The 12,714-nt window shown below is 39.6% G+C and overlaps 1 protein-coding gene across 1 annotated transcript; it reads right to left on the bottom strand.

Moving 5' to 3' along the window:
• Positions 1 to 7,302: 7,302 nt before the first annotated feature.
• Positions 7,303 to 9,033, bottom strand: LOC120287495 (G-type lectin S-receptor-like serine/threonine-protein kinase LECRK1). Its single transcript, XM_039300309.1, has one exon. The coding sequence runs from the start codon at positions 9,031 to 9,033 to the stop codon at positions 7,303 to 7,305; it is 1,731 nt and encodes a 576-aa protein (XP_039156243.1).
• Positions 9,034 to 12,714: the final 3,681 nt, after the last annotated feature.

The raw sequence follows: 12,714 nt of genomic DNA, 5'->3' as shown, positions 1-12,714 counted from the left end.
TTCGGCGGTGTAGACAAACTTGGGCCGGGCCTAAACTTGGCCCAACACAACTCGAAAGGCTGAGTTTCAGTCTTGGGCTTCTGCAGGGCTGCTGGTCGCGGGCTTGGGCTTTCTTTGCGGGCCCAAAATGGGCTGGACTTCACATGGGGTAAAACTAACTGAACTTGGGCCTGAGCTTGGGCTTCAAAATCTACTGGAGATGGGCTTAAAATCACTGTGCTGAAGATGGGCTTATGGATGAATTCGTGGGCTGATGATGCGGGCCCAACTGCTAACCAAAATTCGCTGGCTTCGTGGACAATGGTGCTGCCTTGCTTGGACTTCGCTGGCGCACGAGGAAAGTAGCTACTGGCGGTGAAGATGAAGACACGAGGAGGGGATGGGGATCTTCGGTGCAGCTGCTTCAGACGTGTGGCCGTAGTTTTAGTCAACCAAGGGGCTTCTGAGGGTGTCGTTGTTGACTGGACGAGTGGGCTGGCAGCCAAGAAGCGAAACAGAGATGAAGATGCGTTGGCGTGCGGTCGTAGATGGAGCAGCTTCGTTGGGTCTTCAATTCGGCTGAAGAAGACCACGCGGGCAATTGGCTGGCGTCCACGAATTTGCCGGCAGCAGGGAGTTGGGCTGTGCGATGCAGACGTGAGGTTTCGGTGGAGGTTTGGGTCAACACCGGCTTCAATTGTTGACTGAAGAAGGTGGAGACTCGGACGCGTGGGTGCTGGTCTTCGTGAGGGAGAGAGGGACGCTCGGTGAGTGGAGATGTGGGCGAGTGATTGTGGTTCGGTCGGTGGGGACAGCAAGAGAGACAACGGGGACTTGGTGATTGATGAAAAATAAAGGGAAAATGAAAGCAAGGTAGGAGCCAACGGAGAGGGAGAGATAGGAAATAATAAATTGAAATACTAAATGAAATATATATTCTATTTAAAGAGTATATACATTTTAGAATAGAAAGAAATGAAAATATAGAAATAAAAAATAGGAAAAAATAAAAACGAAAATTGTTGTTATTTTAAATTTTCTTTTTTATTAAATTTCAATATTATTTATATTTTAAATTATTATTTTAATTTTCTTAATTTAAATTTAAAGAAGTTTGTTATTCAAGAAAGTTAGTTTGACCCCCCCATAATTTTTGTTTTCTTTAGTTCCATTTTGAGGACTTATATTGAATTTGAATGTGTCTCACAACCCGAAAGAATTCGCGGGAGGGGTCATTTCATTTTTGGATCTGGACCAAATAGGTTCAAGAGATGAGACAATTAAGGATACCCACCAGAAAGACTAATCCAATCCATAATGATGTACCAGAAAATACAACATTTTTGTTACTCAACCAACCGTCAGGAGAAGCAAATACAATGGGTACACTAATCAGTAAGATTAATGAAGTAGCAATTAATGCAAAAACAGCCAATTGGAAAGCAATAGTCATGTTTCTAATCCTCCACTCTACCAACAAAACAAAAAGAATTATACCATTTAATCCCTTTATCTATCATCAGCCAAAAAAATTGTAATAAAAATGCATTATATCATAGAGGATTTTACAATGAATCCATTGATTCGAGATGACTTATTTACACCCCTTTACTTTATTCTTACTTTATTCGGACATAAAGGCGCGGCTCATTTTTACTTCACAGGGCATAGATGGATCATGCATCTATCTGTATATATAGATAGATTCAAACCTAACACCTTTCTCTAGATAGTGATGGTATCAACTCATATGGCCATGTTCTATCGGTGGAATAAAAATATAATAGAAATTGTCTTTCGGAGAGATGGCCGAGTGGTTGATGGCTCCAGTCTTGAAAACCGGTATAGTTCGTAACAATAAACTACCGAGGGTTCGAATCCCTCTCTCTCCTTTTCTTTTGCTCGGTGAAAATATTTCTTTCCTTACCTTATTTGAGTTGCCCGGCTTTTTAGTATCATAAAAGGAAATGGCTCGGCTAAGTGGTATAGTCAAGCCAGAAAAAAAATAGATTAGATAGAAATCAAAAGAAAGGAAAAGGAATACTTTTTATTTGAAGTATGACCCCATCCTACCAATATGTAGGGTAGTGGAATCAAATTGATTCTGACTTCAAACATTGGACTCCTGTTTCAATTAAGGGGGGTCATGGAAAGAACAGGTTCAAAATCACGATCAATTCCCTTTTCAAATCCTGCTGCAGCTGCACGAGCCCTTCCGCGTGCCATAAATGACCTACGAATAGAAAGAATCCTAGAACAAAATGAGAGGTAGCTAACCAACTTCTAGGAGAGACATAATTGACTGCATTGATCTCGATAGCGACACCACCCACAGAATTTAAAGAACCTAAAGGAGCATGAGTCATATATTCTGTGGAACGACGTTCTTGCCAAGGCTATATATCTTTTTTCAGCCTACTCAAGTCCAATCCATTTGGACCCCTTAGAGGTTCTAACCAAGGAGCACGCAGATCCCAAAAACGCATAGTTTCCCCTCCAAAAATTACTTCTCCAGTCGGGGAACGCATTAGGTATTTACCTAAACCGGTAGGTCCTTGAGCGGATCCCACGTTAGCCCCAAGACGTTGGTCTCTAACTAGAAAAGTAAATGCCTAAGCTTGAGAAGCTTCTGGCCCAGTAGGTCCGTAAAATTCACTAGGATAAGCGGTATTATTGAACCAGACAAAGCAACAAGCAATGAAACCAAAACCAGATAAAGCAGCTAAACTATAAGACAAGTAAGCCTCCTTAGACCATACAAAATGGTCGAGCAGGAAGAAGATGATGAAGACCGAAGGGGAAAGGAGCGTATGGGAGAAGCTTGAGGGAGAGGAAGCCAAAATATCCAATTAAATATCTCACATTCATCATTGTTTGGTCCCACTAGGCCTTCAACATTATCTTCATAGTCTCCTAATACTTTCTAGCTCAATTTTTCACTAATTAAACCCAAAAGATGCCAAAATGCAGCCTTCTCTCTTTGATCCGAATTTTACTCTTTGGTCTCCAATTTCTTTAACAATTTTCCCAAATTGAACGTCAAATTTTGATGTAGAAAAGCCCACATAATTTCTACAAGTCTCCTTCGTCATATAGCTCGGTTTGCAAGTCGAAAATCTCTTCAATTCAGCTAATCCGAATTTCTGTTATTTTTCTGCGACGTCCGAATCGATATTCCGTAAAAACCTCGGAATCTTTGAAAATTCTTCGGAGAATGAGTCGACGTTCCTCAAATAGCTCGTGACACCACAGAACTTTCAATTTCTGAAATTGGGTTCAAATTCGCGGTTAATTTCACTCCGGCGTGCTTTTAGCGTGACCTAGTCTATCGGATAGCTTTTAGGAATTTTTAGTACAATTGGCCTGTGATCGATTTATCTCGAGTCACATTGTACATCTTCGACACATTGGCAACTCTCGATTATCATGAAATCTCAAGGTATCAATTACGGGCACCGGGTACCAAAACGATAAAAAAAATCGGTCTAGTGCTGATCGATGAGTATTTTGCAATCAGGTGGAATCACCCATACTCGGATCACACATCTCAGTCAAGTCGACCTATCTCCGGTCTCTGATCAATTTCGACAGCGCCGTAATGACCCTTGCAAATCAACACAGTCAAGTAGTCAATTCCTGGTCGAATTCTCAAGTCTATTGCATTTAGATTCCTTAATTGCTTCCCCAGATAATCCAGTTATCTCATGAATGATCAGCTCAGAGAATATCACTATCGACGTGTCGACGAAAGGCCTGATTTATTTAATCGAAAGCGAATTCTGAAAATTCAGGATGTCACATGCTACGCAATACCCTATAAGCAGAAAGATCAGTAGGATGTATGAAGAAGCCATGGGCAATATCTAATGACCCGAGCCCCACTATGTAATATTGTTCACTTTTGACACTGAGTTCTCACGGTTTTAAAATACGTTACACAGACTAGAGGGACCTAAGCTTTATAAACTAGCCTCAGGACTCTCCCCTAAGCGATGTGGAATAGGAGATGTGCCCCCGCGCTTGGGGCATGACTGCGTGTGGGGCCACAACGAGGACGCTCTCCTCCCAAGGGGGAAGAGTGTGATGATCCAAGTGCGGGGGCGCGTCTGTGTGTGGGGCCACAACGAGGACGCTTTCCTCCCAAGGGGGGGAGAGTGTGAGGGCCCAAGCGAGGACCCTGTCCTCCCAAGGGGCGAAGAGTGTGACGACCCAAGTGTGGGGGCGCGTCTCCGAGGACGCTGTCCTCCCAAGGGGGGGAGAGTGTGACGGCCCAAGCGCAGGGGCGCATCTGGAGTCTTGGGGCTAATTTATAAGGCTTACGTCCCTCTAATCTGTGTGACGCGTTTTCAAGCTGTGATGACTCAGTGTCTAAAGCGGACAATATTACACAGTGAAGCCTGAGTTGTTACAGTTAATAAAGTGGGAATTCACTTCAGGGTAGAGGTGTTAAATGGGTGGGTCAGGTTGGGTTTGGGTCGAGTCATTAATGATCCGACCCAAATTGACCCATTTATGACCCATTTATGCCTAATATAAATTTTCTAACCCATACCCGACCCATTTAACTAAACTTAAAAAAGCTTATTTCTTATATATATGTTTAAAAAAATGGTATTACTAAAATAGTTTTATACAACACAAATTTAATGGACGATTTTTATAATTTTTAAAATAATTATTTTAAAAATCGAATTTTAATTATTTTTTTAAATTAAAATTTTAATTATTTTTCAATATAATTTTTAATTTTCAATTTTCTTTTTATTTTTTGTTCTTCTTCTTCTTCTTTGGCCGGCCGTCGGCCACGATGACGGCGGTGGGCGGCCACAGGTGAGCCTCGAGCTCGCTCGACACCGCGAGCTCGAGGCTCGCTACAGGCTGGTTAGGCCATTGTCGTGCCAGCAATAGGAGGAAGAAGAAAAAAAAAAAGAAGAAAAGAAAATAAAAAATAAAAGAAAATTAAAATAAAAAATACTTATAATTTCAGTTTTTATAAAAAAAAATATTTTTGTAAAGTTAAATAGAAAAAATAGAGTCCTTTCTGTAAATGAGTTCATTTTTAATGGGTTGATAAAGGGGTCTTAAATGGGTCTAGAGGCCATTTAAGACCCATATATCTCAGCCTCTTTATTTTCAAAACCCATTATGGGTGTTTTGGTAAATGAGACTTGACCCATTAACGACCCATTTAACTATAAATAGGTCCATAAATGGGTCAATGACCCATTTAACACCTCTACGTTCAGCGTATGTGAGAGTTGTAAACAAGAGTCATAACTTCCTCCTCCATTTAAATGTTGTATATTGAGAACTTTCTTGTGGCTTGCTTGCATGACTTTCGTGAGTCATGTTGACTGGCAAAGTCATTGCTTCTCGAAAAATCAAGGAAAATGAGAATCCAGCCAAGCATCTTTCACCCCTGTTGACTCGCAAGACTCCAACTGGTGTAATGTCAGACAGATACTTGTCCCGGTCCATAATGATGTCTGGACTTGGAAATAAAAAACATAGCTGTCAAAATTACGCGAGGAAATACAACTAAAACTCTCGTCATAGAATATAACCATATATTGCTGAAACTTCTGCAAAGACCTTGAATTATCTCATCGGGAAATAATCACGCCCACGCATGAAAATAATACTGACCGATTTCCCCAGAAAGAACCTGTCCAGTTGGGTCTAAACAATACAAATGTCAGTGATTCTGGAAAACGACTTCTGTTCTAGTCGAAAGGCATTGGCCTGAAATTATTCTACTGAGACTCGATGATAATTTCCTTAGAATATTGCTGTCCCAATCAATCTGCAAATGAGCCAGTAAACTATATTGAACATGTTGAGCTGTCCAGTAAAATCAATGCCCTTCTGTCCGTTCAGGTCCCTAACCTGAGTAAACAATATTTTAGCCAACAATATGAAAATTAATTTGATGAAGACTTCATCGGTGCGGAGATGCCAAATAATCCAACTGAGACTCAAACCGTCTCTTCCCTAGCATATTGCCAACTCGACAGTAAAATTTAAGAGGACATGGCCAATTGCTCTACAGAATGAATACCATCTACAGTTCCACACTTTCATAACCTGACTGAACGTATTTTGACCAACACTGTCTAGATCAACGAAGATTTAAGTTTTATTGGAAAGCACTTGAAAAGGTCACCCAGTTATGTCATTCTCACTCTTCAAATCTGTCATGCAGAAGTTTCAATTTTGATGAGTATGCTTGGTCAGTTTGTTGTCAAACTGTACCGGCTTGAACTTGGATGAACAATAGTGTGTATCAGTAATGCCACCAAGATACATTATTCAGGAAGAATAAACTCTCTAAAGCAAGTGATCAGATTCTCTTTCCAAAGTTATACCCAGCTTCTTACCACCGAATCAGTTTTATCATTCCTGTCATCAGTAACAAAGCAGCTAGAATCAAGCCAATCATACCAAGAGCTTGAACATATCAACAATTGTTAGCACACAGTTACACCTTGGATGTATTATTCAACACACGACAGTCATGCAAATATAGTTTGCTGATAAACCAACCAGTTATTTTTTTAATGCAACAAGAGATAACGAATGTATAAAAGGGTGAGATTTAAGTTTTCAAGGACTTCTTTCAAAGTCTAAAGATCATACATCTCACTTCTACGTTCAAAATAGCCTTCCACCAATGGAAGGAGAAGGCCATATTTCAGAAAAGGTACAATAACTTATACATATGGTACAGACTAAAGGCAAACTGAGGACATTGTTGTGAAGGGGGGCTCCGGTGTATCCTTGGTGCCTTCCAACATCAATATTACATCTTTGATTGAAGGGCGAAGACTTGGATCATCTTGAGTGCAAAGCAGTCCCACTTTCACCATCTTTTCTAGGCTTTTCATGTCCACTTGTTCATCATCCATAATAAGTTTTTTCAACTCTCCGGCAACATAACACTTTTGCACCCACGTGGAAAGAAGCACTTCATCTGCCGTTGGAACATCAACCACAATGTTGCTTCGGCAGCACACGGTTTCCAATAGCACAACTCCAAAGCTATAAATATCAACCTTTGTGGACAATAAGGCATGCTTGTGCAGTTCAGGTGCCGCATATGTTCTCTTACCTTTGACGTTATAGAGGATTCCTGTTTTACTTGGCATTAAAACCTTTGCTAACCTGAAATCTGAGATCTTTGCCGTCCATGATTCATCGATTAGAATATTTCGAGTCGAAATAGCACCATGAATTATTTGAAGATCACATTCTTCATGTAGATACAGGATTCCTCTTGCAACTTCCAATGCAATTCTCACTCTCTCTCTCCAGGCCAGCCGGTTTTCAACATTGAACAGAAGATTCGCCAGGGTCCATTTTCAGGTATTCATAGACAAGAATTTTCCTAGAGTTTTCCTTGCAAAACCCGAGCAGCCGAACTAAGTTTTTGTGATGAGTACGTCCAACTGTAGCCATTTCTGCTCGAAACTCCTGTTCTCCTTCTTCCACTTCTCTTTCTAGCTTCTTCACTGCTACAGGCCTTTTACCATCAGATATAGCCCCTTTGTACACCGTCCATAGAGAGCCCTTGTGAAGCTTTTCCCTGAACCCACCAGTGGCTTTCTCAAGCTCGTTATATGAAAAAGATTGCAGACTAAACTCTTGCGCTGGACCCAAAGTAGGAACTTTTGCCAGCCTTTCATACTTATGAACTTGGTGATGATACATCAAGAAGCTGAAGACTGCTATCAGGCAACACAGAACTGCAAAGGAACCCAAGCTGATTGATAAGAGCAAAATAAGCATCTTCTTTCTCTTGGTCACATGTTGATTGGGCCCCTCTGGTTTTCCAGGAGGGGCAGGCATTAATTTCTTGATCAAAACTGTGGAAGAATTATCTGGAGTTTTAGCTGCATACATGATGGGACGCTTGTTTTTCTCACAGATATCATTGACGTGCAAAGCAGCTTCACAATGGCAGTCGTCCAAGCAAGACCTGCTGCATTCTTCAAGGGAAAGTGGTATCACAGAATAAGGATAGCCCCGTATCGTAGTACTTCTCATATGGACAATAATAAAAGACAAGGCAGACTCTTCAGCCCTGCAGTGTTGTTCATAGTTAGACCTCCTGTAACAGCCGAGGAAATCATGACTTTCATCAACAAAATCAAACCCTGGGAAGCAATCACACCCTGCCTTTTCGTCTGTGACTTTGCAGAAGCTGTTTAATCCGCAAAAACCTTTTATATCACATGAGGAATTCTGTGCTGACCATCTTACCGACACATTTGAGTTCGAGGCATCACCATTAATGAAACTGTGCAAATAGAGCCTAAAATTTCCATCATAATCCAGCGTTAGTAGAATGCTCTTCTGATCTGGATCTGAGTTGTTAGCTCGGAGCGTTACATGCCCATCCTCGAAGAACAAGGCTACTCTATCCTGGACCAATGTGTATGTGTCATTGCTTTCTCCCTGGGTATTGGTGGCCCAATATGCATCGGTATTAGCATAAAAGGAATTAATGCCGTATGCAACGAGGTTGCCATCATCCTGCATTACAACATGAAATCGCCCACTCGAGTGGTCTACCGGGGATTTGCTTGAAACCAATTCCTTATAATTTAACAGATGTTGATCAACTACAAGGGTGTCCGTTGGGAAATCAAAGCTTTGCCAATTTACATTAGACGGATCATACAGGAATTTGTAAATGACAAAATTACCAGAATCAAGCATCGAGGCTGAGTCTGCCTGCTTTTGCCATGAAATGATCGGGTTGGGTTGTCCTCCCTGATCGGTTTGAACAACGAGTGCATAGGGGGTGAAAACAATAGAAGAATTAGAATCGACAAGAGGATCATGTCGATTCGCTGTCCAAATGACAGTTTTATTTGGATTACCAACAAGCCAGATTCCCACAGCATATTTGCCGCCTTCCGGATAAAACCCAAAGGCAAAGAGACCAGAAGGCGAAAGCCATGAAGTCTGGTTAGTTCCCGGAGAAAGTGAAGAACCAAGAGGTATACTTTCGGGGGAGGTATTAGAGGTCATTTGTTGGGCACCGACAGCCATGGAAAGCAATAATAGGAGGCAAGCAACTTGCAGAGAGGCCATCAGAGAGAGAGAGAGAGAGAGAGAGAGAGAGAGAGAGAGAGCAGAAAAGTTCTATATGAATCTTGAAAACCTGTTATCAGTTTTGTGATTAAGTAGAGAGTGAAGGAAGAAAGAAACATCTGGGAAGGACACTGGAAGTAATACTTCACAAAAGAAGACTCGACTGCATTTCAACGAAAAACCAAATTTTAGTTTTTCCCCGCTACAATTTTCATTGGAGAGGAACTTTCTTGGTACTTTTCCAAGTCAATGGCTCTTCAAAGTCCTTGAATGCGCAAATACATGTTTGTATGTCTTTATACTAGGAAGATTCAATGTCAGCATACGGGAACATATCCTCCTTCTGTACAACTCTTGCTTAGAGGCCATTGTGTCGGTCAAGCCAGGTCAACGACGGGGTGTCCAGCGGCATTTATGGAACAATTGCTATAGAACAGAAGATAGTTTCCGAAGAACACATTTTGCAGTTTAATCGAATACTATGAGTGTAACTATTGGCTACAAAAAGGAAAATAAAAAAGAAAAAGGAAGGGGAGAGGCCGAGGTCACTCGGTTAAAAGATGTCAAACAGGTGGCAACCAAAAAAGAAACAAAAGAAAAGAAGAGTTGAGGCGAAAGAAAAATAGAAGAAGAAAAGAACCAAGGACAAAGAGCGTGAAAAGAAGCAGAAAAGAAAAGAAGGGAGGAAGACAAGAAAGGGGTTCATGCACTTAAGTTTCGAACGTCTTGACAAGTCGGATTAATTTCAATTCACAAGCCCGGTAAGGATTGAAGTCATTCGTCTGTCTAATCGGATAAATTTTCCTAGTTTAGCCATAAATTCAAAAGTACGTAAATTTTCAAAAACCGGTTCGATTTAGAAGTTATTTAGCTAAGAAATGACATAACAATAAAATTCTAGTGTCATGAAATCGTGGGATATTACAAAAGTTAATTTAGTCTCACAAATTGGTCGAAATGAATTTTTAAAGTTTCGCGCGCAAGTTACGTGGAACTAACAACAATGAATATGAGCATTTCATGGGTGCATAGGGATTGTTTGCAAAGCTGAAGTAACCTACATTATTTGGTTTCGCAACCTAGGTGACCAGTGTTTATCTCTCCTATGAATTTGTAAGCTTGTGTCTTAAAAGTGATAAGGATTCGATATATTATTAAAGAGCATATTTGCTACATAAAATTTAGATCAAACTTTTATTAATGTTGGTTATTTGTGAATGGTATGAAAAACGGTCTATGAAGTTAATGTGAAAAAGGTCATATGCACTATACTGTGAATGTACGAAATGAATTCTAAAACAATTTGAAAAATAAATTACGAAAGATATTTTGACGGATGAATTGACTTAAGAACTGTTATTAGTTTTGCTTATGAAACAAATTTATGAATATGTTCAATGTAGTCCTTCCACTAATTTAAGATCAGGAACAATATTGAATAATTTTATAGTCTAGGGACTAAATTGAACATATACCAAAAATTCATGAACTATATTGAACAAATTAAAAGTTAAGAGATCACATTGCACAATAAGCTAAAGTTTAGGGATCGCATTACACATTTAGACAAAGTTTAAGGAACATTTGTATCATCTTCTAAATAAAATAATATAAACCATTTTGTCCTTAGTTGCGCCCTTGTTATCTTTTCTTTTTTGGCTTCGAAAGGAGGGTTCACCGCTCTACGAGGCCCCATTAATCCTCGCTAGTGTAATCGAGGCCAGTAAGAGAAAGGAATGGAAGTTATAGTATCATGATTCGAAAGGTCATATATATTCAAAACTAAAAGAGGCATAAATTTAAAAAAAAGAATGGCAAAAACGAGAAATAGGAAAAAGCAACTGTTTGTTAACCAGCTCAAATGGCTCGAACCCCTTAATACCTGAAATTAGCTGGGGGAAAGTGATGCAATATCCAGTGGAAGAACAAACTGCTCTGAAATTTTAGTCCTTACCTTTTATTTAAGGATCAATATAACCAAAAACTCTAAATTTGTACACCTATGCCACATTTACTCCAACCTAATATACCCACGCCACATTTATCTCAAACTAATTTGTATCACAAAAAACCTCAAACTGATACACTCAAATCACATTTACCCCAAATCAATATACATGCGTCATATTTATGCCAAATTATGGTAAATCTAGGATTCGAGGGGTAAATGTGACATGAGTGCACCGGTTTTAGATAAATGTGATACGGGTTTATTAGTTTGAGATTTTTTGTAATATAAAAATTAATTTTGGATAGGTGTATTAATTTAGAGTTTTCAGTGGCATTAATCCTTAATTTTATTAGAATCCCGCTTCAAATGCACCTTAAGTTTTCTTCAACACGAAATATCATAAACTTTTGCAACAAAAAAAGTATTGACACGTGAATTCATATACATATTTTCTTATAATCTTTAAAATCTAAATTACATATCAAATTTCGATGGAAAAACTATTGGTTTGAAATATCTTAATAGTAATGTATGAAATCATCCAAAATTCCTTTCATAATTTTAGCGCTTCAAATTTCTTGAGAAGTTTAGGGGTCCAGAGAAGTTTTTTTTTTTTTTTTTTTTTTTTTTTTTTTGGTCGAAGGGGTCCAGAGAAGTTGCTTACAGCTTGCATGGACGACTTTGCGAGGTCGTCTATGACTTGCCGTCTCCTCTCCCGCTCCCTTCACACAGACCGACCGAATGTCTTCCGGTCTCCCCATGGGCACGAAAAGGAAGAAAAATCAGCACCACGAAGATCGTTCAATATCCTTGCCCCACGCGGGGAGAAAAATGCTTGCAAGGAAAACCTACAAGTGATTTGAAAGTTGACCCGAATTGACCCGTTTTAAAATAATGCAGATTGAACGAGTCAATGTCTATAAAATTGAGTTGTTCCCCTCCTTGAATATCTTCCAGTCTCCACATGCGCAAGAAAAGGAAGAAAAACCAGTACCACAAAAGATCGTTCAATATCCTGCCCCACACGTTAAAGAAATGCTTGCAAGGAAAACCTATAAATGATTTGAAAGTCGATCCAAATTGACCAATTTTAATATAATGCAGATTTAAGGGGTCAAAGTCTATAAAATTGAGTTGTTCCCCTGACTACAATTTTTACTGGGGAGGAACTAACCTTATCTTTTTCGGTGCTCTTCCAAGTCAATGCAGAAGTCCTTAAAGTTAAAATACGCGTTTGTAAGTCTTACATTAGAAAGATTCAATGTCAGCATGCAGCAACATGTTTCGGTCCTGCTGTACAACATTTTCTTAGATGCCTGGTCAAAGACGGGTTGTATGGGGGCGTTCATCGAAGAATTGCTACAGAAAATACTTTCTCGAGAAAAGATTTTGCCATGCAGCAAAAGAGCGTCCACGCCTCTCCTAAGGCTCCGCTAATTCTCACCGGTGTGCTCAAGGCTATGAAGGGAAAGGAATGGAAATTAATGCATTATATATGAATTAATCCAACATATCAACGTTTAAACATTATGAAAGTTCTACGAATTTTGCATTTAAAAGCAGCTAAAATGCATTAGTCGGAAGATTTTGTTTAAACAAAAAGTATAAAATGAAAATGAAACTAGACCGGCAAAGGAAATCTTAAGCCTCAATGCTGATTTGAATTAAGATGGAATGGAAGATGGAAA

This window comes from Eucalyptus grandis, chromosome 8, assembly GCF_016545825.1.
Source record: "Eucalyptus grandis isolate ANBG69807.140 chromosome 8, ASM1654582v1, whole genome shotgun sequence".
NCBI classification, from domain to species: Eukaryota; Viridiplantae; Streptophyta; class Magnoliopsida; order Myrtales; family Myrtaceae; genus Eucalyptus; species Eucalyptus grandis.
Note: the sequence above shows the minus strand (reverse complement) of the source record. Positions and strands in the feature narration are given on the sequence as shown.